At 46.7% G+C, this 24,923-nt stretch overlaps 1 protein-coding gene across 4 annotated transcripts in view; it reads left to right on the plus strand.

Moving 5' to 3' along the window:
* The window catches only part of LOC130345158 (histone deacetylase 6-like), a 48,774-nt gene that overhangs the window by 14,229 nt on the left and 9,622 nt on the right, over nucleotides 1-24,923 (plus strand). For all 4 annotated transcript variants that reach the window (XM_056554489.1, XM_056554492.1, XM_056554491.1 and 1 more), the window contains exons 4-23: nucleotides 7,299-7,384; nucleotides 7,501-7,585; nucleotides 7,667-7,707; nucleotides 7,793-7,889; nucleotides 10,074-10,171; nucleotides 12,268-12,372; nucleotides 12,445-12,513; nucleotides 14,413-14,539; nucleotides 15,509-15,574; nucleotides 15,684-15,743; nucleotides 15,823-15,912; nucleotides 17,120-17,226; nucleotides 17,341-17,408; nucleotides 19,763-19,955; nucleotides 20,036-20,164; nucleotides 21,733-21,901; nucleotides 21,992-22,134; nucleotides 24,200-24,268; nucleotides 24,354-24,546; nucleotides 24,622-24,771. In XM_056554489.1, the coding sequence (XP_056410464.1) occupies nucleotides 7,299-7,384; nucleotides 7,501-7,585; nucleotides 7,667-7,707; nucleotides 7,793-7,889; nucleotides 10,074-10,171; nucleotides 12,268-12,372; nucleotides 12,445-12,513; nucleotides 14,413-14,539; nucleotides 15,509-15,574; nucleotides 15,684-15,743; nucleotides 15,823-15,912; nucleotides 17,120-17,226; nucleotides 17,341-17,408; nucleotides 19,763-19,955; nucleotides 20,036-20,164; nucleotides 21,733-21,901; nucleotides 21,992-22,134; nucleotides 24,200-24,268; nucleotides 24,354-24,546; nucleotides 24,622-24,771 (2,145 nt within the window). The remainder of the gene's footprint in view (nucleotides 1-7,298; nucleotides 7,385-7,500; nucleotides 7,586-7,666; nucleotides 7,708-7,792; nucleotides 7,890-10,073; nucleotides 10,172-12,267; nucleotides 12,373-12,444; nucleotides 12,514-14,412; nucleotides 14,540-15,508; nucleotides 15,575-15,683; nucleotides 15,744-15,822; nucleotides 15,913-17,119; nucleotides 17,227-17,340; nucleotides 17,409-19,762; nucleotides 19,956-20,035; nucleotides 20,165-21,732; nucleotides 21,902-21,991; nucleotides 22,135-24,199; nucleotides 24,269-24,353; nucleotides 24,547-24,621; nucleotides 24,772-24,923) is intronic.

The raw sequence follows: 24,923 nt of genomic DNA on the forward strand, positions 1-24,923 counted from the left end.
ACGTTTTCCGTCAAACTGAAGCGTTCGGGGAGCACTGTTGCCCACATCCCATCAGCTGCTTTTCTTGGGAGAGACAGAATCCAAGTTTTCTACCAGGGGCAGCCCAAGGTCTGTCACAGATGTGGCAGCCCCACCCACTTTAGCGCAGCTTGTACCGTGCAGGTCTGTGCACTGTGCGGTGGGGTAGGTCATCTTGCCGCATCCTGTAGGCAGATCCGGTGTCATCTGTGTGGTGTCTTAGGACACCCTTTCAGCCGTTGTCCTAGCGCTTTTGCCCGGGCAACTGTCACCTTGGCTGGGGAGAGCAGTAATGTTGCCTCAGCTGGGGAGGGCACGAGTGCGGGTGAAGGTGCAACAGGGTCAGTGAAGAGGAAAAGTCCCGCCAAGCTGAGGCGGGAGGCTAATCGCAGAAGGAGCAGGGAACTGGAGAGTTCCCATGTGGCAGGGGTAGCTTCTGACCCTGCTCCAGAGGTTAGTCCTGAAACTGCTGAGGCCCTGGAGGAAAATGTGCTGGAGGAGGAAGCGAGGAGAATCTGTGGAGAAGAGGGCAGCAAGGCCGATCTTTCCGATTCCTCCCACTTTGAAAGTGTGGATGAGGAGGGTGAAGAGCGGCCAAAAAAGAAGGGCAATAAAAGGGGAAAGAAGAGGTCGGAGCCCTCTAGTCCCCGTGCTACGGACCAGGTCCCAAGCGGAAGCTTACCTGCCCCCCCTCTGATTGATCTGTCTAACCGGTTCTCTGTCCTTGATGACATCTCCTCCCCCTCTTTGGAGGGGGTGGTCGAGGATGGGGTACCTGAAGTGGGGGAGCCTCCGGGGGGAACTGGGCCCTGTCCTGATGGGGCAATTTCCTCAGGGGATGGGGCCAAACCAGAGCCAGACGGAGATGGGGATTCAAAAATGGACCAATCAGAGTCTAAAAAAAGGCTAAAAGAGAAAGAAGCCTCCTCTTCCGGGGATGAGGGGGTAAAGAAAAAACAGAAGTGAGGGGGTTAGGGCCGTCTAACTCAATCACCCATGATGGCGGCACTCACCCCATTGACGCTGGCATCTATTAACTGTGCCAGTATAAAGTCTGATACGGCTAGATTCGCAGCCTTTGATTTTCTCGGCCGTGTTGAAGCCGATATTTTGTATCTGCAGGAGACCAGGTTGTCAGATCTTGCCTCCCTGGTAAAAGCCAGGAGAGAGTGGAGGCGCGGCCCCTCCCACTGGTCTCTTGCGGCTGAGCCGTATAGTGGGGTGGCGGTCCTTTTTACCGCTCCGGTTGAATGCAGACGGGTTATTGAGTTAGAAATGGGGAGGTGCCTGATCTTAGATGTCCTCATGAAGGGACAGGAGCTCCGGCTCATTAACATCTACGCCCCACAAACCAAGTGGGGCCGCAAAGATCTCTTTATGAGGATCAAGCCCTTCCTTTTTACTAGCCGGCAAGTGATCTTTGGAGGGGATTTCAATACTGTCACAAGGTCCCAAGATAGGAGAGGTTCCAATGGTCCGCTGGCTTACGATAGCATAGCTCTCAATAATATAGTTAGGGAAGCTCGCCTAGAGGACGCCCACATCCGGAGCCCCTCAGGCCACGCGGGTTTCACCTATCATCGAGGTAGCTGCAGGTCTAGGATAGACAGGTTTTATTTAAAGGAGGAAGCCGTCTCTTCCGCAGTGTCCGTGGTTGAGGTGGAATTCTCCGATCACTGTATGATTTTGTTTTCCTTGAATGTTTCAGAGACCCCCCGGATGGGTAAAGGTTATTGGAAGCTGAATTCGTCCCTCCTGGAGGAAGCGGAGATAAGACAGTCCTTTCAGGATTTTCTTCAGAGTCAGGTACCTTTACTGGACCTTTGTAGTAGTAAGTCAGAGTGGTGGGAGATATTCAAGAAGCGGGTTGCGGGGTTCTTCCGCCAGCTCTCGAGCCTCAGGTCCCTGAACAGGTATCGCTTGTACCAGGGTCTGAGGAGGAAACTCGAGCTTCTCGTCTCGACTGGAGGTAGCCGGGAGGATATCTCCAGAGTGAAGTCCTTGCTGATGAGGTGTCAGTATGATAGGCACGCATCTTTGGTTTTTGAGAGGGATTTTGGGAAGTACCGCTCGCCCGACCCTTACAGAAACTGCAAGATGTCAGTGAGTAGTAAAATCATCTCAGGACTGATTGATAGTACGGGATCTCTGAATCGGTCCAGATCAGGGATCCTGGAGGTCGTCAGATCCTTCTACTTGCACCTCTTGGGGAGGAAGGATCTAGATCGGGACAAGATGTCGGCTTTCCTGGCTGAAACCATTCCTGAGCCAGGGGTAGACCCCTCTCTTGATGTTTTGGCAGAAGAAATCAGGGAAGAGGAAGTGAGACTGGCGATTGAGGGGCTTGCCCCCAAGAAGTCGCCAGGTCCGGATGGCTTAACATCCGAGTGGTACAAGACCTTTAAGGAGTCTTTAGCTCCCCTCTTGACTGTGGTATTCAATGAGTGTCTCTCCTCGGGCACTCTGCCTAGGTCAATGAGGAGGTCAGCCCTGATTCTTCTCTCAAAGGGTAAAGATCCTAGCCGGATTGAGAATTGGAGGCCCATAGCTCTTCTCAATACGGACAGGAAGCTTCTGGCCAAGATACTGTTTAATCGGTTGGTGGATTTTGCACCCCGACTCCTTTCGGGGGCCCAGCACTGCTCTGTTCCAGGCCGAAGCACGTTAAGTGCTGTCCTCAGTGTCAGGGAGGCAGTGGAGCGGAGCAGTGCAGGTCTCTGGAAGGGGTACTTACTGTCCTTGGATCAGGCAAAAGCATTTGATCGGGTGAACCATGACTACCTCTGGTCCGTCCTTCTAAGATATGGCTTACCGAGTACTTTTGTTAATTGGCTCAAGATCTTGTATGCAGGGGCAGAGAGTTTCCCGCTGGTGAATGGTTGGTCTGGCCGCTCTTTTGAGGTTGGGTCCGGAGTCCGTCAGGGTTGTCCTTTGAGCCCGCTGTTATACGTGTTCGCAATCGATCCCTTCGTCCGGAGGGTAGATTGTGGACCGTTGGCGGGAGTCGGGATGAGTCTGGCGGAGCCGGATGTCGCCCAGAGAGTTGTGGCGTATGCTGATGATGTCACCATTTTCGTCTCCTCGAGGGGGGAGGTCGATGTGGTGATGTCAGAGGTGGACCGCTACTCGGAGGTTTCCGGGTCTAAGATCAACCGGGATAAGTGTGAAAGTCTCTGGCTGGGAGGGGGGGATCCCACATTTGATCTCCCGGACACCCTTCCGGGGCCCCAAGAATCAGCAAAAGTTTTGGGCATCACATTCGGCCAGGATGATTATCCCACCAAAAACTGGGATGGTAAGCTCCAGGATGCCACTCAGAAGGTGAACCAGTGGAAGGGTTGGTCTATGATCCTCAGGGAAAGGGTACACCTGATCAAATCGTACCTGCTCCCCTTGTTTATCTACCTGGGCAGCGTATGTATCTTGCCAGAGGCTTACTACACTAGGGTCTACAGCCTGTTTTTCCAACTGTTATGGGGGAACAGGATGAACCTAGTCAAGAGGGAGGTTACGTACCGCACGAGGAGACTAGGGGGTTTATCTATGGTAAACCCTGTGGTGTTCTTAACAAACACCTTCTTGAAAGCCAACATCTCAAACCTCTGGTCAGAGAGGGCTTTTCCGTGGGTACTCTCCTGCAGGGAATGGTTTCGGCCTTTCTTCCAGGAATGGGAGACAGGAGGGCAAGTGAAGGACCTCTGTACGCCCCATGGATATCTTCCGGCTTATGCTACCCCGACTCTGAAGGCGATACGTCGGTGGGGTCTGGGAGTGTGGGAGATCAGGACCCAGTCAAGGCAGTTCCTTGACAAACGGGTTCTGTTGACCCACTTCCAGAAGCCTCTGGCGCTCAGGGACTGCCCAGGTCAGGATCTGAGGGTGGGGTTGTTTCTTTTAAACATGAAAAGGATCCCCCAGAAGTTTTGGGACTTGGCCTGGCGCTGCTTTCAGGGGAAGCTATATGTGAGGGACAATTTGAAGTGTAGGAGATCTGATGACCGGGACTGTCCCCGAGAAGAGTGTGTGGACACGCTGGAAAGCATGGACCATTTCCTCCTTCATTGTCCCTTTAATATAGGGGTTTACAACAGGGTGGGCGCTTCCATTGGCTGGAGTCAACTTGCCGGCCTTACCTACCCGGAGTGGGCTTATGGGGCATTCAGGAACCTGGGTGGTCGAGACCGGGGCACTTTATTCTTAGTTAGCTTAGTGATAAGGTACCACACGTGGAACGCACGGTGTTTAGTGTCTACGCAGCGTAAAGTCCTCTCCGAGGTGGAGGTCTGTAGGAATATCACCGGTGACCTCGGGAAGATCAGGTCTTTGGAGTATGGCAGTCTTGGTACCAGTAGGGCTTCTCTCCTATGGAGAGGGTTTTCTTTTGATGTGCCCTAGGTACTAGACCTTCTGGGTAGAGTACCCTTGTTTTGGTTAGGGACAGTGATGTAAGGGGACAGGGTTAGGGTGATAGTAGGGTCAGTTTCTATTTTAGGGATAATGGTAGGGTGAGAGGTAGGGAGGTGTTAGGGAAAGTATGTAAATTTTTGTATGTATCAGGATTGCCATCCTTCTTCCTGGTGGTGGGCTAATGCATGTGTACCATAGCTTTTTGTTTTGTTTTCCGATGTTTAGGTTATGAAGGGCTTACAGGCACCGAACTTGGGCCTAGTGTGGGTTATATTGTTTATGTATGTTATAAAGTTGGTTATGGTTAAGTTGGTTGGGAGGAGTTCTAGGTTGGGTGGGTGTATTTGGTGGGTGGTGGTTTTCTTTTGGTGGACCTGGCATCGGTCAGTCGTGGCTGGACATTGAGAACTGTGGACTCTGACCCATGTACAGAAGGGCGGGTGGTGTGGGTGAAGGGATAGTTTAGAGTAGGATGTTTTATTGTATATTTAGGTGTGTTTCCTGTATAATAATAGGTGTGTATATAGTGTATATAGTTTATATGTATAAATTTATTTATTTATTTATTTATTTTTTTTTTAATCTTGATTTGTGAATTATATATTGTTTATATTGTGTTTATAGTAGAGATAGATATGGCAGTCGAACCAGATGTTATTTTTGTAGTAATTTTTGTATCCAGTTGTGGTTTAGGTCTTGTGGGATAACGTAGAAAACTAATGTATATATGTGTGTGTGGAAGGGGAAAAAAAAAAGTGTGTGTGTGTGTGTATATATATATATATAACATTTGGTGTGCAGTGGGAGTGTTTTCGGTTTGTAATATGTGATTTTTCCCAAGTTTGGGTGTTTTTTGAGTTGTAGATTAATTTATCTTTATGCCTTTGTAAAGTTATGGATCTGTGATGCATGTGTGTGGCATAGTATTATTATTATTATTATTATTATTATTATTAGTGTTATTATAAAAAAAAAAAAATAGTTTACGAAAAAAAAAAAAAATACAAAAAATACAAAAAAAAAAAATACAAAAAAAAAAACCATAAAAAAAAAAAGGGGTGTGGTGTGTAGTGGGAGTGCTTGTTGTGTTTTCTGTGTGTTTGTGTTTTTCCCAAGTCTGGGTGTTTTTGAGTTACAGCTAAATAGTGCTATTTTTATGTTTCTTTTTTGGTTATGTAAGTTGAGTATGCATGTGAGTGTGTTGTTAGATATTAGGTTATGTAAGGTGTGTTTCTTTTTGTTAGGAAAACTGGGCTGGCCGGTTAGGCAGGATTTATGTTCTTTTATTTTAAATGTAAAGTTTTGGTTTATGTTATTTCATGTTGCTGTTTTCAGTTATGGCCAAGTTGTGCTGGTTTTGTGTTTTTGTTATGATTTATATTTTTCTAATAAAAGATCTACAGGATATAACTCAGGATCAGTACAGGATAAGTAATGTAATGTATGTATACAGTGACCTCACCAGCAGAATAGTGAGTACAGCTCTGGAGTATAATACAGGATATAACTCAGGATCAGTACAGGATAAGTAATGTATGTACACAGTGACCTCACCAGCAGAATAGTGAGTACAGCTCTGGAGTATAATACAGGATATAACTTAGGATCAGTACAGGATAAGTAATGTAATGTATGTACACAGTGATCTCACCAGCAGAATAGTGAGTACAGCTCTGGAGTATAATACAGGATATAACTCAGGATCAGTACAGGATAAGTAATGTAATGTATGTACACAGTGACCTCACCAGCAGAATAGTGAGTGCAGCTCTGGAGTATAATACAGGATAAGTAATGTAATGTATGTACACAGTGACCTCACCAGCAGAATAGTGAGTACAGCTCTGGAGTATAATACAGGATATAACTCAGGATCAGTAATGTAATGTATGTACACAGTGACCTCACCAGCAGAATAGTGAGTATAGCTCTGGGGTATAATACAGGATATAACTCAGGATCAGTACAGTATAAGTAATGTAATGTATGTATACAGTGACCTCACCAGCAGAATAGTGAGTACAGCTCTGGAGTATAATACAGGATATAACTCAGGATCAGTACAGGATAAGTAATGTATGTACACAGTGACCTCACCAGCAGAATAGTGAGTACAGCTCTGGAGTATAATACAGGATATAACTTAGGATCAGTACAGGATAAGTAATGTAATGTATGTACACAGTGATCTCACCAGCAGAATAGTGAGTGCAGCTCTGGAGTATAATACGGGATATAACTCAGGATCAGTACAGGATAAGTAATGTAATGTATGTACACAGTGATCTCACCAGCAGAATAGTGAGTACAGCTCTGGAGTATAATACAGGATATAACTCAGGATCAGTACAGGATAAGTAATGTAATGTATGTACACAGTGACCTCACCAGCAGAATAGTGAGTGCAGCTCTGGAGTATAATACAGGGTATAACTCAGGATCAGTACAGGATAAGTAATGTAATGTATGTACACAGTGACCCCACCAGCAGAATAGTGAGTGCAGCTCTGGAGTATAATACAGGATATAACTCAGGATCAGTACAGGATAAGTAATGTAATGTATGTACACAGTGACCCCACCAGCAGAATAGTGAGTACAGCTCTGGAGTATAATACAGGATATAACTCAGGATCAGTACAGGATAAGCAATGTAATGTATATACACAGTGACCCCACCAGCAGAATAGTGAGTACAGCTCTGGAGTATAATACAGGATATAACTCAGGATCAGTAATTAATCTATATACACATTGACTCTACTTCATAAAATACCAATTTGAGTATGCTTTGCTTCAAGCAGAAGTGTTACACCAGCTCAGTGTCGCCCCCTATGTTGTCTTGTTAATATGTTCCTTCTCTCTCTTCCCAGGACCTGAATAAGGAGTCTCCTGCGGAGGGCACGGGTCTGGTGTATGATGACCGGATGACGCAATTCTTCTGCCTCTGGGATGACAAGTAATATCCCTCTTAGGATTTATTCTCTGGTCTCTGCGCCTGTTTTCGGGTCATCGTTCTCCGACCATTTATCTCTTCTTTGTATCAATGATCCATTTTTCTCTCCTCTTTCCCAGGTTTCCTGAGTGTCCCTCTCGTCTTCTGGCTGTGAAGGAGAAGCTGGTGGAGTACGGGCTGCTGGAGCGCTGCGTGGCGGTGACGGTAAGTGGCCATATTCCGGCCATTGGTTTTAGTGGTTAGATATAGGACATAGGACGTGACCATGTGACTGTATCTCTGCAGGCGCGGGAGGCGTCAGAGGAGGAGCTCCTGCTGGTCCACAGGTAGGTGATCAGTCATTGTGTCAGTCTGAAAGGAAACCGAAACCTAATTGTTTATTTATTTTATTTTCTATTGTATATATTTTAGCCCAGACTACGTAGAGTTAATGAAATCGACGCAGAAGATGACAGAGGAAGAGCTGCGAGCGCTGTCAGAGAAGTATGACTCTGTCTACCTGCATCCGGTGAGTGTGTGTTACCTGTCACCCAAACCCTGCACTATACTCTAATGCTGCACTCACCATTCTGCTGGCTTCAGAGCTGAACTCTTGCAGCATTCCCCGCTTGTTCAGTGTATGCTCTGGTCCTTTTCATTGCAGAAGCTTAGTCAGAGGGGTTCTCCCACATGATAGGGGATAAGGGTATGATGGCCGCCGGTGCGACTGCTGGGATCCACATAAACTGTTGCAAAACTACAACTCCCAGCATGCCCAGACAGCCTTTGGCTGTCTGGGCATGCTGGGAGTTGTAGTTTTGCAGCATCTGGGGGGTTGTAGTCTTATAGACTGCTGTCCTGAAGCAGTGTTTCCCAAACAGTGTGCCTCCAGCTGTTGCAAAACTACAACTCCCAGCATGCCCGGACAGCCTTCGGCTGTCCGGGCATGCTGAGAGTTGTAGTTTTGCAACTGCTGGAGGCACCCTGGTTGGAAAACACTGATGCAGTGTAATGTGTAGTCAGTAGCCTCCCACATTATAGGGGATAAGGGTATGATGGCCGCTGGTCTGACTTCTGGGATCCACACTAACTGTTGCAAAACTACAATTCCCAGCATGCCCGGACAGCATTTGGTTGTCTGGGCATGTTGAGAGTTGTAGTTTTGCAACACACTGGTTGGTTGGGAAACACTGCTGCAGGACAGTGGTCTCCAAACTACAGCCCCCCAGATGTTGCAAAGCTACAACTCCCAACATGCCCAGACAGCCAAAGGCTGTCCGGGCATGCTGGGAGTTGTAGTTTTGCAACAGTTCCTATGGATCCCAGCAGATCATATTCATATGAATCCCAGCAGTCAGACCGGCGGCCATCATACCCTTATCCCCTATAATGTGGGAGGCTACCAACTACACATTGCACTACATCAGTGTTTTCCAATCAGGGTGCCTCCAGCTGTTGCAAAACTACAACTCTCAGCATGCCGGGAGATGTAGTTTTGCAACAGCTAGAGGTACCCTGGTTGGGAAACATTGCTACAGGACAGTGGTCTCCAAACTACTGCCCCCCAAATGATGCAAAACTACAACTCCCAACATGCTGGCAGCTGTAGTTTTGCAACAGCTGGAGGCACCCTGTTTGGAAAACACTGATGTAGTGCAATATGTAGTCGGTAGCCTCCCACATGATAGAGGATAAGGGTTTGATGGCCGCCGGTCTGACTGCTGGGATCCATATGAATATGTTCTGCTGGGATCCATATGAACTGTTGCAAAACTACAACTCCCAACATGCCCAGACAGCCTGGGAGTTGTAGTTTTGCAATATCTGGGGGGCTGTAGTTTGGAGACCACTGTCCTGTAGCAATGTTTCCCAACCAGTGTGCCTCTAGATGTTGCAAAACTACAACTCCCGGCATGCTGAGAGTTGTAGTTTTGCAACAGCTGGAGGCACCCTGGTTGGAAAACACTGATGTAGTGCAGTGTGTAGTCGGTAGCCTCCCACAAGAGTATGATGTCCGCCGGTCTGACTGCTGGGATCCATATGAATATGTTCTGCTGGGATCCATATGAACTGTTGCAAAACTACAACTCCCAGCATGCCCGGACAGCGGCTGTTGGGAGTTGTAGCTTTCAACATCTAGGGGGCTGTAGTTTGGAGACCTCTGTTCTTTAGCAGTGTTTTCCAACCAGTGTGCCTCCAGCTGTTGCAAAACTACAACTCCCAGCATGTCCGGACAGCCGAAGGCTGTCCGGGCATCCTGGGAGCTGTAGTTTTACAACAGCTGGAGGCACACTGGTTGGAAAACAATGGTCTGTGGCATCTGCTCTTGCAGACAATGAATAGCTCCGGTGCACATGTATGACCTCCTTTCTGACGAGATACTTGGGACCCCATTCCTGAGATTGTGGTGGGTCCCAGCAGTTGGACCCCTAGTGATCATACACTTCTTCCCTGTCCTGTGGATAGGGTCAGCGCACCCACCCACCACTAATATGCCCTTTTAAAAGGGGTTATCCAGGATCAGAAAACATAGTTGCTTTCTTCCTTAAACAGCGCCACCCCCGTACTCTGTTTGTCTGTAATAATGCAGCTCCGTTCCATTGATGTAAATGGAGCCGAGATGTAATACCACACACAACCTGAGATCAGCTGTGGTGCTGTTTTTGTAAGAAAACCCTTTAATACGCCGCTTGTCTCCTGCTGTAACCCATAGATGTCCTTCACGGCTTCCTGTGTGGCCGCCGGTTCTGTACTACAATTGGTGGATAAGGTTATGAGAGGGGAGGTCCGGAACGGGCTGGCAGTGGTCAGGTAAGTGGATATGGTACATATATATATATATATATATATATATATATATATATTTGTGGGGGGAGATTTTTCCAAACCTGTCAAGAGGAAAAGTTGCCCAGTTGCCCATAGCAACCAATCAGATCACTACTTTCATTTTTGAAAAGGCCTCTGAATAATGAAAGAAGCAAGCTGATTGGTTGCTATGGGCAACTGGGCATCTTTTCCTCCGGACGGGTTTTGGTAAATCTCCCCCATAATGTGTAATAGACGGGGCCGTATTTACAGCTCGTATACTATGCACTAGGACTATATACTCCCTATCAGGGATGATTCCACCAGCGTCAACATTTTTTCACGCATCAAAAACTGTATGAGCTACATCGGGGCTTGACAAATCCCAGCTGGCAGATCGCCATGGCGACTAAGAACTTTTTATTTTAAACTTTTTTTATTTTTTTACCTGTATTTCTTACTTGGCCTCCGTTCCTGTGCTCATTCTACCTTCTGCCTCCAGTTGGCGCTATAGTGTTAAATGAGAACATGAGAAACGGATGTCAGGTGACCGCTTTAGGGGTACAGAGCCTGACCACCGAGACTGCTGATTGGCTGTGGCTGTCACATGACATCCGCTGCTCAAGTAACATTGGAGGCAGAACAGGGGATCAGCGTGGGAATAGGGGAGGAGGTGAGTGTTTTTTTCATTGTTATGAAACTAATGATTGTGACACATGAGGAGAGATAATGGGGACACTTATCATGGGATAATGGGAACACTAACTCACTAATTATCGTGACATATGAGGGGGACACTGATTATTGTGATACATGAGGGGAAATAAGGGGGACACTGATGACTGCAACACAAGGAGTGATAAGGGGGACACTAATGAATGTGATACAGAAAGAGATTAGGGAACACTAATGACTGTGACACAGGGAGAGATGAGGGGACACTAATAACTGTGACACAGGGAGAGATGAGGGGACACTAATAACTGTGACACAGGGAGAGATGAGGGGGACACTAATGACTGTGACACAGGAAGAGATTAGGGGACACTAATGAATGTGACACAGGAAGAGATTAGGGGACACTAATGACTGTGACACAGGGAGAGATGAGGGGACACTAATAACTGTGACACAGGGAGAGATGAGGGGGACACTAATAACTGTGACACAGGGAGAGATGAGGGGGACACTAATAACTGTGACACAGGGAGAGATGAGGGGGACACTAATGACTGTAACACAGGGGGAGATGAGGGGCACTAATGACTGTGACACAGGGGGAGATGAGGGGACACTGATCACTGTGACACAGGGAGAGATGAGGGGACACTAATAACTGTGACATAGGGAGAGAGGAGGGGACACTAATAACTGTGACACTGGGAGAGATGAGGGGACACTAATAACTGACATAGGGAGAGAGGAGGGGACACTAATAACTTTGACACTAGGAGAGATGAGGGGGACACTAATAACTGTGACACAGGGAGAGATGAGGGGGACACTAATGACTGTAACACAGGGGGAGATGAGGGGACACTAATGACTGTGACACAGGGGGAGATGAGGGGACACTAATGACTGTGACACAGGTGGAGAGGAGGGGACACTAATGACTGTGACACAGGGGAGAGATGAGGGGACACTGATCACTGTGACACAGGGGGAAATGAGGGGACACTAATGACTGAACATATGACATAACATTACATGCTGCCTCCTAGATTCAGAAATACACAAAATAATGAGCGGCTGTAAATCTGCAGTATTTCACCGAAGGTGGGGTGGGGGGGGATTATTTATTTTTTTACTCGCTGAAATGTTCTCCTCCCTGAACACTGGCGCTTTAGGCTCCGGCCCAGAGAGTGATAAAGAATTTTAGGCTTTTATTATGTCTCAGGGAAGTGTAAATGTGTTTCCCCTTTGACATCCCCCTTTCTATGCCGTAGTAAGGTCTGGGGGGGGGGGTTCTCTTTGCGGATTGGCCGGGCACATGGAGAAATGAGGAGATGGGGGTCCGTGGATCGGTCCCTCTCTTCTCACTCTGCAGTCCGGTCTATATCCACACACTATAAAATATCTGTCTGTCCCCCATTTTGCAGGCCCCCCGGGCACCACGCTTACACTGACCAGATGAACGGTTACTGCATGTTCAACCAACTCGCCATCGCCGCCAGATATGCCCAGCACCAGCACGGTGTACGGCGGTGAGTCCTGGGAGCTTGGTGACCAATCCCGATCCAGCCTGTCATATACTCATCCTGTGCTCTCCTCTCCAGGGTTCTCATCGTGGACTGGGATGTCCATCATGGACAAGGCACACAGTTCATATTTGAGCACGATCCAAGGTTTGTATGTACATGTAGCTATAATCAGAGATATCACACTGGATACATGGGCAGGTATATAGACAGAAAGGAGCGTACTGTATACTGCTAATACACACGACTCCATGGGATCTCTGTATACACTAAGCTCCTAAACGCCTCCTAGTGGTGGCTTCAGGCAGGAGTTTATATTTGACTCTGTGCCTGGGATTCGGAGCTATGAGGATGGTATATGGGGATGAGAAATGAGGATAAAATATGAGGTGGGGATATAGGGACAGGATATGTGGTGGGGATATAGGGACAGGATATAAGGTGGGGATATGGGGACGAGATACAAGGTTGAAATATAAGGACGGGGTACCAGGTCAGAATATGAGGACGAGATACGAGGTCAGGATAAGAGAGTGGGATATAAGGGCAGTATATAAGGTCAGGATATGAGAGTAGGATATAAGGGCAGTATATAAGGTCAGGATATAATGTTGGGATATGAGGACGGGATAAAAGGTCAAGATATGAGGGCAGAATATAAGGTTAGAACATAATGATGACATATGAGGACGGGATATGAGGATGGGATATGAGATTGGGATATGAGGTCAGGATATGAGATCGGGATATGAGGTCTGGATATGAGGTCAGGATATGAGATCGGTATATGAGGTCTGGATATGAGGTCAGGATATGAGATCGGGATATGAGATCGGGATATGAGATCGGGATATGAGATCGGGATATGAGGTCGGGATATGAGGTCAGGATATGAGATCGGCATATGAGGTCAGGATATGAGATCGGGATATGAGGTCTGGATATGAGATCGGGATATGAGGTCAGGATATGAGGTCAGGATATGAGATCGGGATATGAGGTCGGGATATGAGGACGGGATATGAGGAGGGAATATGAGGTCAGGATATAAAGACGGGATAAAAGGACAGGATATGAGGGCAGAATACGAGGTTGGGACATGAGGGCAGGACATAAGGACAGGATATGAGGTCGTAATATGAGGTTAGAACATAGGGGTGACATATGAGGACATGATATGAGGAGGAGATATGAGGACGGGATATTAGGAGGGGATATGAGGACGTGAAATGAGGTCGGAATATGAGGATGTGACATTAGGTTGGTATTAAGGACAGGATATGAGGGCGGAATATGAGGTTAGAACATCAGGATGACATATGAGGACATGATATGAGGACGGGATATTAGGAGGGGATATGAGGTCAGGATATGAGATCGGGATATGAGGACGGGATATGAGGAGGGAATATGAGGTCAGGATATAAAGACGGGATAAAAGGACAGGATATGAGGGCAGAATACGAGGTTGGAATATGAGGTTAGAACATAAGGGTGACATATGAGGACATGATATGAGGAGGGGATATGAGGAGGGGATATGAGGACGTGAAATGAGGTCGGAATACGAGGATGTGACATTAGGTTGGTATTAAGGACAGGATATGAGGTCGGAATATGAGGTTAGAACATAAGGGTGACATATGAGGACATGATATGAGGAGGAGATATGAGGAGGGGATATGAGGACGTGAAATGAGGTCGGAATATGAGGATGTGACATTAGGTTGGTATTAAGGACAGGATATGAGGTCGGAATATGAGGTTAGAACATAAGGATGACATATGAGGACATGATATGAGGACGGGATATTAGGAGGGGATATGAGGATGTGAAATGAGATTGGGATTAAGGACCGGATATGAGGTTGGGATATGAGGACGGGATTTGAGGATAAGATATGAGGATAAGATCGTCATTGTTGCTTTTCTTCTCCCACAAGGTTCAGGTATGAAGACGTGACAAGGCCGTGTACTCTGCTAGTATATAACATTTCTGCTGCCTCTAATGATCCTTCCTGATCTCTTGTTTCCTTCTCCTTATAGTGTCCTTTATTTTTCCATCCATCGCTATGAAAATGGAGAGTTCTGGCCTCACCTGGTGGAGTCGTCCAGTGCTGCTGTAGGGAAGGAGAGGGGCAAACAATATAATATAAATGTGCCCTGGAATAAGGTATGAATCAGGTCCAGATCAACGTTGAGCACAGGTCCATTATAAGTAAAACACTGCTTTTTGTTTTACATAAAACAGCGCCAGTCCCGTCCACAGGTTGCGTCTGGTATTGCAGCTCGGCTCCATTGAAGTGCATGGAGCAGAGTGGTAACACCACACACAACCTGATATTGCAGCTCACCGCATCTTAGAACGGTGGTCCCCAAACTAATGGACCTCCAGCTGTTGCAAAACTACAACTCCCAGCATGCCCGGACAGCCAACGGCTGTCCGGGCATGCTGGGAGTTTTAGTTTTGCAACTGATGAAGGTACACAGTTTAGAGGCCACTGGCTTAGACCTATTCAAGTAAATGGATGAAGTGATCTGGGCTGCAGTACCAGGCGTAGCCACTACTAAGACTATGGCGCTGTACCTGGTCAGGAGCCAGATATCCACTGATCTGATATCGTCCTGGAAAACGCCATTAAAGGGGTACTCCGGTGGAAAACTTTTTTTTTTTTTACATGAACTGTTGCCAGAAAGTTAGGCAGATTTGTAAATTACTTCTATTAAAAAATCTTAATCCTTCCAGTACTTATTAGCAGCTGTATGCTATGGAGGAAATTATTTTCTTTTTGAATTTCATTTTTGTCTTGTCCACAGTGCTCTCTGCTTACTCCTCTGTCCGTGTCAGGAACTGTCCAGAGCAGTATAGGTTTGCTATGAGGCTTTTCTCCTGCTCTGGACAGTTCCTGATACGGGCATCAGGTGTCAGCAGAGAGCACTGTGGACAAGACAAAAAAGAAATTCAAAAAGAAAAGGATTTCCTCTGTAGCATACAGCTGCTAATAAGTACTTGAAGGGTAAAGATTTTTTAATAGAACTCACTTACAAATCTGTTTAACTTTCGGGCACCACTTGATTAAAACATTTTTTTTTCCATCGGAGTACCCCTTTAAAACGGTTGTATATTTTGTGCCCCCTACAGACGGGAATGAGCGATGCGGATTATATCACCACCTTCCTGCACCTCCTCCTGCCCATCGCCTATGAGGTAACTATATGACCGGGATCGGGGAGGTGTATTATGGCCATTGCTAGGGAGCACTTACCTGTTTCCCTGTTTTTCTGCCTAAGTCCCTTTATGTTTCTCCTATTGCCAGTTCCAGCCTCAGCTCGTGTTGGTGGCAGCAGGATATGACTCGGTGATCGGAGACCCTAAGGTAATGTATGATGGTGCTCCGCGCTGTGTTATACCGTCATACAGGGATTTATATGGTAATGCTTCTTGATGTCCCATAGGGGGAGATGTCTGCTACCCCAGCATGCTTTGCACACCTTACCCACTTGCTCATGTGCCTGGCTGAGGGAAGACTCGTGCTCGCTCTGGAGGTGAGAAATGGTGGTGGCTGGAGAGTAACATGAGTGCAGCTCTGGAGTATAATACAGGATATAACTCAGGATCAGTACAGGATCAGTAATGTAATGTATGTACACAGTGATCTCACCAGCAGAATAGTGAGTACAGCTCTGGAGTATAATACAGGATATAACTCAGGATCAGTACAGGATAAGTAATGTAATGTATGTACACAGTGACCTCACCAGCAGAATAGTGAGTACAGCTCTGGAGTATAATACAGGATATAACTCAGGATCAGTACAGGATAAGTAATGTAATGTATGTACACAGTGACCTCACCAGCAGAATAGTGAGTACAGCTCTGGGGTATAATACAGGATATAACTCAGGATCAGTACAGGATAAGTAATGTAATGTATGTACACAGTGATCTCACCAGCAGAATAGTGAGTACAGCTCTGGGGTATAATACAGGATATAACTCAGGATCAGTACAGGATAAGTAATGTAATGTATGTACACAGTGACCTCACCAGCAGAATAGTGAGTACAGCTCAGGAGTATAATAGGGGATCAGTACAGGATAAATAATGTAATGTATGTACACAGTGATCTCACCAGCAGAATAGTGAGTACAGCTCTGGAGCATAATAGGGGATATAACTCAGGATCAGTACAGGACAAGTAATGTATGTACACAGTGACCTCACCAGCAGAATAGTGAGTACAGCTCTGGAGTATAATACAGGATATAACTCAGGATCAGTACAGGATAAGTAATGTATGTGCACAGTGACCTCACCAGCAGAATAGCGAGTACAGCTCTGGAGTATAATACAGGATATAACTCAGGATCAGTACAGGATAAGTAATGTAATGTATGTACACAGTGACCTCACCAGCAGAATAGTGAGTACAGCTCTGGAGTATAATACAGGATATAACTCAGGATCAGTACAGGATAAGTAATGTAATGTATGTACACAGTGACCTCACCAGCAGAATAGTGAGTGCAGCTCTGGAATATAATACAGGATATAACTCAGGATCAGTACAGGATAAGTAATGTAATGTATGTACATGGTGACCTCACCAGCAGAATAGTGAGTACAGCTCAGGATTATAATACAGGATATAACTCAGGATCAGTACAGGATAAGTAATGTAATGTATGTACACAGTGACCTCACCAGCAGAATAGTGAGTGCAGCTTTAGCTCGTATTGGTCTCTTACAGGGAGGTTACAACATGCGCTCCCTGGCTGAAGGTTCCTGCGCCTCTGTGAAGATTCTGCTCGGAGACCCATGCCCGATGTTGCACCAGCCTTTCACACCCTGTGAGAGGTAAGAGGATTTAATGTCTTGAGACGAAGATTTCGGATTTTATTTAGGATCATTCAGCACTGGTTTTGCACTGGTGATCAATGTTCCCAGGATATTATTCTTTGATTTCCACAGCGCTCTGGATTCCATCTCCGGCGCCATATACGTCCACAGGAAATACTGGAGGTGTCTGCAGGACCAGGGTGAGTTCCTTCTGTCTTTATGGGGGCCTCCAATTTTGTAACTTTTTAGTGCATGTTTTTTTGGGGGATCTTAGCTTAAAGGGGTACTCCGCTGCCCTACTTCCGGAGCTCCGCTCCCCAGCGTCCAGAAATTTATTGTTCCGAATGCTGTGTGCGGCCTTCCGTGTTCAGGGCCGCCCTTCGTGACGTCACGCCCGCCCCTTCAACGATAGTCTATGGGAAGGGGGTGCAACGTCACGAGGAGTGGCCCTGAACACGGAAGCCCGCACACAGCATTCGGAACAATAAACCTCCGGACGCTGGGGAGCGGAGCTCCGGAAGCAGGGCAGCGGAGTACCCCTTTAAAAAAAAAAAAATATATATATATATATATATATATATATATATATATATATTTTTTTTTTAGGGGGGATGGGGGATTCAAGGTGGGTGCAAGGCATAAGGGTGTTTCCCAAACAGGGTGCCTTCAGCTGTTACAAAACTACAACTCCCAGTACTTGTTTCGACAGGTCCAGGACCAGCGCCACCTGTAGGCGTCACCTATAGGCGAAGAGTGCACAGTGAATGAGGGCGCTGCCTGGGGATCCTGGACTTACATCACGGATACTCCGACTGAGTGCATCTTTAAAGGGGTACTCCGGTGCTTAGACATCTTATCCCCTATCCAAAGGATAGGGGATAAGATGCCTGATCGTGGGGGTCCCGCCTCTGGGGACCCTCATGATCTTCCACGCCGCACCCCGTTAGTATCAGCTCCCGGGGCGTGCTCGCTCCAGGTCTGATTACTGGCGATCACGGGGACGGAGCATAGTGATGTCACGGCTCCGCCCCCATGTGACGTGGGCTGATTCTAATGGGGTGCGGCGTGGAAAATCACTGGGTCCCCAGCGGCAGGACCCCCGTGATCAGGCATCTTATCCCCTATCCTTTGGATAGGGGATAAGATGTCTTAGCGCCGGAGTACCCCTTTAAACTTTGTGATGCCTTTAAGACGCACACAGAGTTTATTGGACACAGGTCACTACCTCCAACACTCATGTCCTGTTGCAACACTAATCTAATGTTGCAAAACTAAAACACCCAGCATGCCCGGACAGCCGTTGGCTGTCCGGACATGCTGGGTGTTGTAGTTTTGCAACAGTTGGGGGCACCCTGATTGAGAATCACTGACCTAAGGGATATCTACTTAAGTGCTCTGCATAGCAGGAAATACAGGTTCTTCTCCAGTAATCCAGAAAACTTCCAGGGTGTCTTAAAGAGAACTTATCATGATCTTGTTACAATTTATAATCCTCCCAGGTCACTGCCCCCATCATCATAAACCACCCCCGGCCTTTATTTTTATTATTTTTTAGTTTTCTACCTTGATATTGCTCTGTATTTTCTGCTCAGTGTCCGTCAGATTCACAGACTGGGAAGGGGCGTTCCCCATCAGGTGTAACATCATCTGAAGCCATACAGGGGAGAACTTCCTCCCTCACTCTGCTACACACAGCCCAGAGCATTTCAGTGTGAGATGAGCTATGATTGGCCAAGGCTGCACACACACCCCCTCAGAACTCCAGACTAGTGTTGAGCGGCATAGGCCATATTCCAATTCACGATATTTTGTGAATATATATACAAATATTCGTCATATATTCGCAAAATTCGCATATTTGCAATATTCTCTGCCTTTTTTTTTTTACTATGCGCCATAAAATTCGCATGCGCAATATCGCGTGATAAAAGAGCTAAAAGAAGGGAGGGATCAATATGCGCAAAAATTCGCATATGCGAATTTTCGGGCGCCCGCCAGTCTGATACAGTAACTAGCATTGGAGCCTTGTTTACACCACAAGTTGGAAGCAGGGAGGGATGATCACTGTGAAAAAAAAAATGTGAATATTCGTAATTGCGTAATTATATTCGCAATATTCACGAATTTGCAAACGTGCGACATTCGCGATAAATGTTCGCATTGCGGATATTCGCGCCCAACACTACTCCAGACTGCATTTCCTGATTTTGGACTTCTGCCAGGTCAGCAGGAGTCCAAAGTCTTTGCGAGAGATGGGGGGGAAATGTGCTCTGGACAAGTAGGGAGACACCTAGTGGCAGCTTTTTTTTTCAACGCAAATAAAACATAGAAAACTTCCTTTTTTAAACAAAGTACATTAGAAAGATTTTTTTTATTTACCATAAGGAGTGCAATAGCAAAAATTAGTGTTAAAGGGGTACTCCGGCGCTTAGACATCTTATCCCCCTATCCAAAGGATAGGGGATAAGATGTCTAAGCGCCGGAGTACCCCTTTAATGAGAGTGCCCATTTAAGGATCTAACATATAATTCACGTCACTTCTGGTTTTCTTAAGATTTTACCATAAAGCTCGAGACCGTCAGTGGGAAAGTGACAGCAGGGGAAAAGAGCGTCGGGCCCCTCCGCGAGGAGTCAGAAGAAAACATCATGAAGGACGCGGTGCGGGAGGCAGTGAGGAAATTAGCGGAGAAGCGCACCGGCCTGGTGTATAATGAGCAGATGATGGAGCATTATAACTTGTGGGACAGGTGAGGCGACGCCATGATGTCACGCACGCAGCCCTCGTCATCTCCTCCCTGTTCATCCTCGTTCTCCATCTTGTTCGCAGCGGTCACCCCGAGCTCCCGCAGAGAATCGCTCGGATATTCAAGCGGCACAAGGAGATGGGGCTGGTAGACCGCTGCACCCGTCTTCCCCATCGCCTGGCGACTACTAAGGAGCTGCAGATGTGTCATAGGTGGGTAACGGGGGTCAAGGGGACCCAGGGGGACCCATCAGCAGGAAGGATTGATGCATGGAAAGTTTTCCACGCCTGGGAACAGAGTTTTCGAAGCTCAGTTCACTTGCATTGGAGTCGGGTTTCTATAGAATTTAAATGGCACTGTCACTTTAAAAAAGTTTTGACATGTCGTAGAGACATATCAAATTAAATGGGTCTGGGTCTGAGTGTTCACAATCTGACCTATCGCTAGAAGCACATATTCTTCCAGCTCTTTGCCACACTCATTCTAGCGATTGGTCAGGGTCTGAACACTTAGACCCTTAGATCAAAACTTCTTACATGTTTCTAGAAGATGTAAAAAAAATTTTTTTAAGCAACAGGTACACTGTAATGCAGATTTCAATTTGAAATCTGGGCCAAAATCCAATTTCCTTAAACGTAGTCCTGAAGGGATTGTCTGGTGAAAGAAACAACCTGTGTATGGTGTCAAAAAGTATAATAAAGCAACTTACTAATATAATGTTATTAGTCATAGTGCACAGATCTCTTCCTGTCCTCTCTCCCTTGTAATCTGTGACATCACATCACAGGTTTTGGAAGCAGTCCGCTTTGTCCCTCCTCTCCTCCTGTCAGCACAGGACAAGTCTAACGATGTTAAAGGGGAAGCTGTTATTACTGTTCATTATATGGGCGCTGTCAGATACAATAACTTTTTCTATGTTATAAAGCATGCAAAAACAATATGTTTTGCAATTGCTTTCATCAGAAAATTTTCAGTATTTCATAATAAAAAGGCAGTAAAAAAAGTGGCCACTAGGGGTCCCCCTGCCTCCTGGGACACATACCAGTCCTGCAGTGAGGGAGGGGGAGGAGTCATCACAGTGAGGAGAAGAGAGGGACACGCCCCATGCCTCTGCATGGACAGAAACCTCACTGAGCAATGATGACAAGTAAATAAAGGTAATTCTGAGAGAAGTATAGGTTGTAGACACATAAAAATTAGATGTACATGATCAGGATGAAGTACTGAGCAAGATATAACAATATAACAGGTTTTCTTTTAGTGGGTGGATCTGACAGGTACGCTTTGAATTTATGAATTATTAGATAAGACAGCAGGGAGCCTGTTTTCAGTCGAAGCAGTTTCCATCAGAACGGGGCTCCCTGCCACCTTATCTAATGAGTTATAAATCTAATAAGCATCAGTACTAGCTTCCCCCTTTACATCACTGGTCTCGTCCGCTGCAGACAGAAGCGAAGAGGGGAGAAGGGACAGAGCAGACTACTTTCAGAGCCTGTGATGTGACGTCACAGCTTACAAAGGAGAAGAGCACAGCTCATTTGGAAGATCTGTGCCCTATGGCTAATAGCATTATATCATAATGTTTGACACCATACACAGGTTGTTTCTTTCGTTGGCTATGCCATTTAAAAGGGTAAGTCAGCCATCACCATTTTTTACCCATACGCAAGGAAAACTGTTAGATCGAGGGGGTGCAATTATTAACCATTGCACATACCGGTCACCCAGTCATTGGGTCCCCATCGATCAGGTATAACAGTTCTTATCATTACCCTCGCAGTCTCTCCTACATTGAGAAGATTGAAGGAAGCTCCCGAATGAAACCACGAGACCTGCACAGGATGGGCTCCGAGTACAACTCCATTTACATCAACAACCGGTCCTATCACAGCGCGCTCCTGGCTGCCGGATCTACATTCAGTGTGGTGGAGGCTGTGCTGAAGGGGGAGGTGAGACCACTACGTTCCATCCTTGGTGACTGGCTATAAGTGCACCCTTTGTGTGCCACCTCTCTCCCACCTATTTGCTTTGTTGTTCAGGTCCAGAATGGAGTTTGCATAGTCCGCCCTCCAGGTCACCATGCAGAGCCGGGTGAAGCCTGCGGGTTTTGCTTCTTTAACAATGTCGCCTTGGCTGCGCGGTACGCCCAGAGTCTGCAGAGCCCGTCTGAACCTCCGCTAAGGTAAAGGGGTACTATGTAACTATAGCTTTCAGAAACTGTCCCCTATACTTTGTGTTCACTTCCTCTGCTTACTGTCAGTGAACGGGATTGTTCAAGTTTAAATCCAGAGTTTGAAAAAAATTGTACAGAACGTATACTTGCTACAGCTGAGGGTTTGTTACAGTTGGATCCAGTCGTAATAATCCTCGCGATGAGCTTGGCACATCTGTGCTGATAGTTCTGCTACATTGTAACAGTACAGGATAGATGTATCTGGCCAGAGAAGGGTTTCCTAACCAGGGTACCTACAGCTGTTGCAAAACTACAGCTCCCAGCATGCCCGGACAGTTAACGGCTACAGCTGGAGGCACCCTGGTTGGGAAACACTGACATAGATCCTAGCCATACAACTGCCTAGATGCTGTGGTATAACGGAGAATACATCACATGCAAAACTACAACTCCCAGCATGCCTACACAGCCATGCTGGGAGTTGTAGTTTTGCAACAGCTGGAGGCACCCTGGTTGGGAAACACTGATATTGATCCTAGCCATTTAATCGCCTGCTGTGGTATAGCAGAGAATAAACCACATGCAAAACTACAACTCCCAGCATGCTGGAGGTTGTAGTTTTGTAACAGCTGGAGGCACCCTGGTTGGGAAACACTGACATAGATCCTAGCCATACAACTGCCTAGATGCTGTGGTATAACGGAGAATACATCACATGCAAAACTACAACTCCCAGCATGCCTACACAGCCATGCTGGGAGTTGTAGTTTTGCAACAGCTGGAGGCACCCTGGTTGGGAAACACTGATATTGATCCTAGCCATTTAATCGCCTGCTGTGGTATAGCAGAGAATAAACCACATGCAAAACTACAACTCCCAGCATGCTGGAGGTTGTAGTTTTGTAACAGCTGGAGGCACCCTGGTTGGGAAACACTGATATAGATCCTGACCATATAACTGCCTAGATGCTGTGGTATAGCGGAGAATACATTACATGCAAAACTACAACTCCCAGCATGCCCGGACAGCCGCTGGCTGTCCGGGCATGCTGGGAGTTGTAGTTTTGCAACAGCTGGAGACACCCTGGTTGGGAAACACTGATATAGATCCTGACCATTTAACTGCATAGATGCTGTGGTATAGCAGAGAATACCCCACCAGCAACACTACAACTCCCAGCATGCCCAGACAGCTGTCAGCTGTCCGGGCATGCTGGGAGTTGTAGTTTTGCAACAGCTGGAGGCACCCTGGTTAGGAAACACTGAAATAAATCTTGGCTGTTTAACTGCCTAGATACTGTGGTATAGCAGAGAGCACCCCACCTGTAAAACTACAACTCCCAGCATCTCTTACTCTGGAGGACCCGGTGTGTCCATACATTTATTGGGATGGCCCATTGATTTCTATGAGGGTTTTTCTTTTTATTCCATACCTCACCTGTGGGGGCGCTGTAAGAGGATTGAATAATCTCTGCCTGGAGATCTTCTCTAAGCTTTAATTACATAAATCCGGAACCCCCCTTTAATTGTCCTTTAAAGGGGTACTCCGGCGGAAAACAATGTTTTTTTTTTTTTTTTTAAATCAACTGGTGCCAGAAAGTTAAACAGATTTGTAAATTACTTCTATATCAAAATCTTAATCCTTCCAGTACTTATCAGCTGCCGTATGCTCCACAGGAAGTTCTTTTCTTTTTGAATTTCTTTCCAGTTTGACCACAGTGCTCTCTGCTGACACCTCTATCCATTTTAGGAACTGTCCAGAGCAGGAGCAAATCCCCATAGCAAACCTCTCCTGCTCTGGATAGTTCCTGACATGGACAGAGGTGTCAGCAGAGAGCACTGTGGTCAGACAGAAAATAACTTCCTGTGGAGCATACAGCAGCTAATAAGTACTGGAAGGATTAAGATTTTTTAATACAAGTAATTTACAAATCTGTTTAACTTTCTGGCACCATTTGATTTAAAAAAAAAAATGTTTTTTTTTTTTTTTTTTAAATGGAGTACCCCTTTAAATACAGCGTTGACCGCCTTCTCTGCAGGGTTAACCTTCTACCTTACGATGTCTCTTTTTTAGGGTGATGATTTTGGACTGGGATATCCACCATGGGAACGGGACGCAGCACATCTTCCAGGACGATCCAAGGTAATGCGGTCCTCCGCTGTGCGGCGTGCCGGCGCGTTCACCTATCCCCCCCCTATGTGTTCACCTTCCTTTACCCGTCTGCCAGCGTCCTCTACGTGTCTCTCCATCGCTATGACGACGGCCTCTTCTTCCCGTCCTCTGAGGATGCCGCACATGACAAGGTTGGGAGCGGTCGGGGCGAAGGATTCAATGTGAACATCCCCTGGAACGGTGCGAAAATGGGAGATGTGGAGTACCTCCTCGCCTTCCACCGAATCGTGATGCCCATCGCCTACGAGGTGCGGGGGAGGGTAGACATCATGTAAGACGTTTTGAGAGTTGAGATCTTCATACATATCTCCACTTACCTTCAGTTCAACCCACAACTTGTTTTGGTGTCTGCCGGATTTGATGCCGCTCGTGGTGACCCGCTCGGAGGCTGCCGCATCAGCCCGGAAGGCTACGCCCACATGACGCATCTCCTGATGGGACTGGCAGGGGGCAAGATAGTGGTGGTGCTGGAGGTAAGTGCCTAGACCACCTGCCTGATACGTACAGGGATATGGACCCTCACTGGAAGCCTCAGTCATCAGCCGGATGTGGCAGCAAGGGTTCAACTGTCCAACAACACCGCCACAGGCGAAAGGCGGTATTACACTGTTCCTTTTTAAATCAA

Source organism: Hyla sarda, unplaced genomic scaffold (genome assembly GCF_029499605.1).
Source record: "Hyla sarda isolate aHylSar1 unplaced genomic scaffold, aHylSar1.hap1 scaffold_746, whole genome shotgun sequence".
Classification (NCBI taxonomy): domain Eukaryota; kingdom Metazoa; phylum Chordata; class Amphibia; order Anura; family Hylidae; genus Hyla; species Hyla sarda.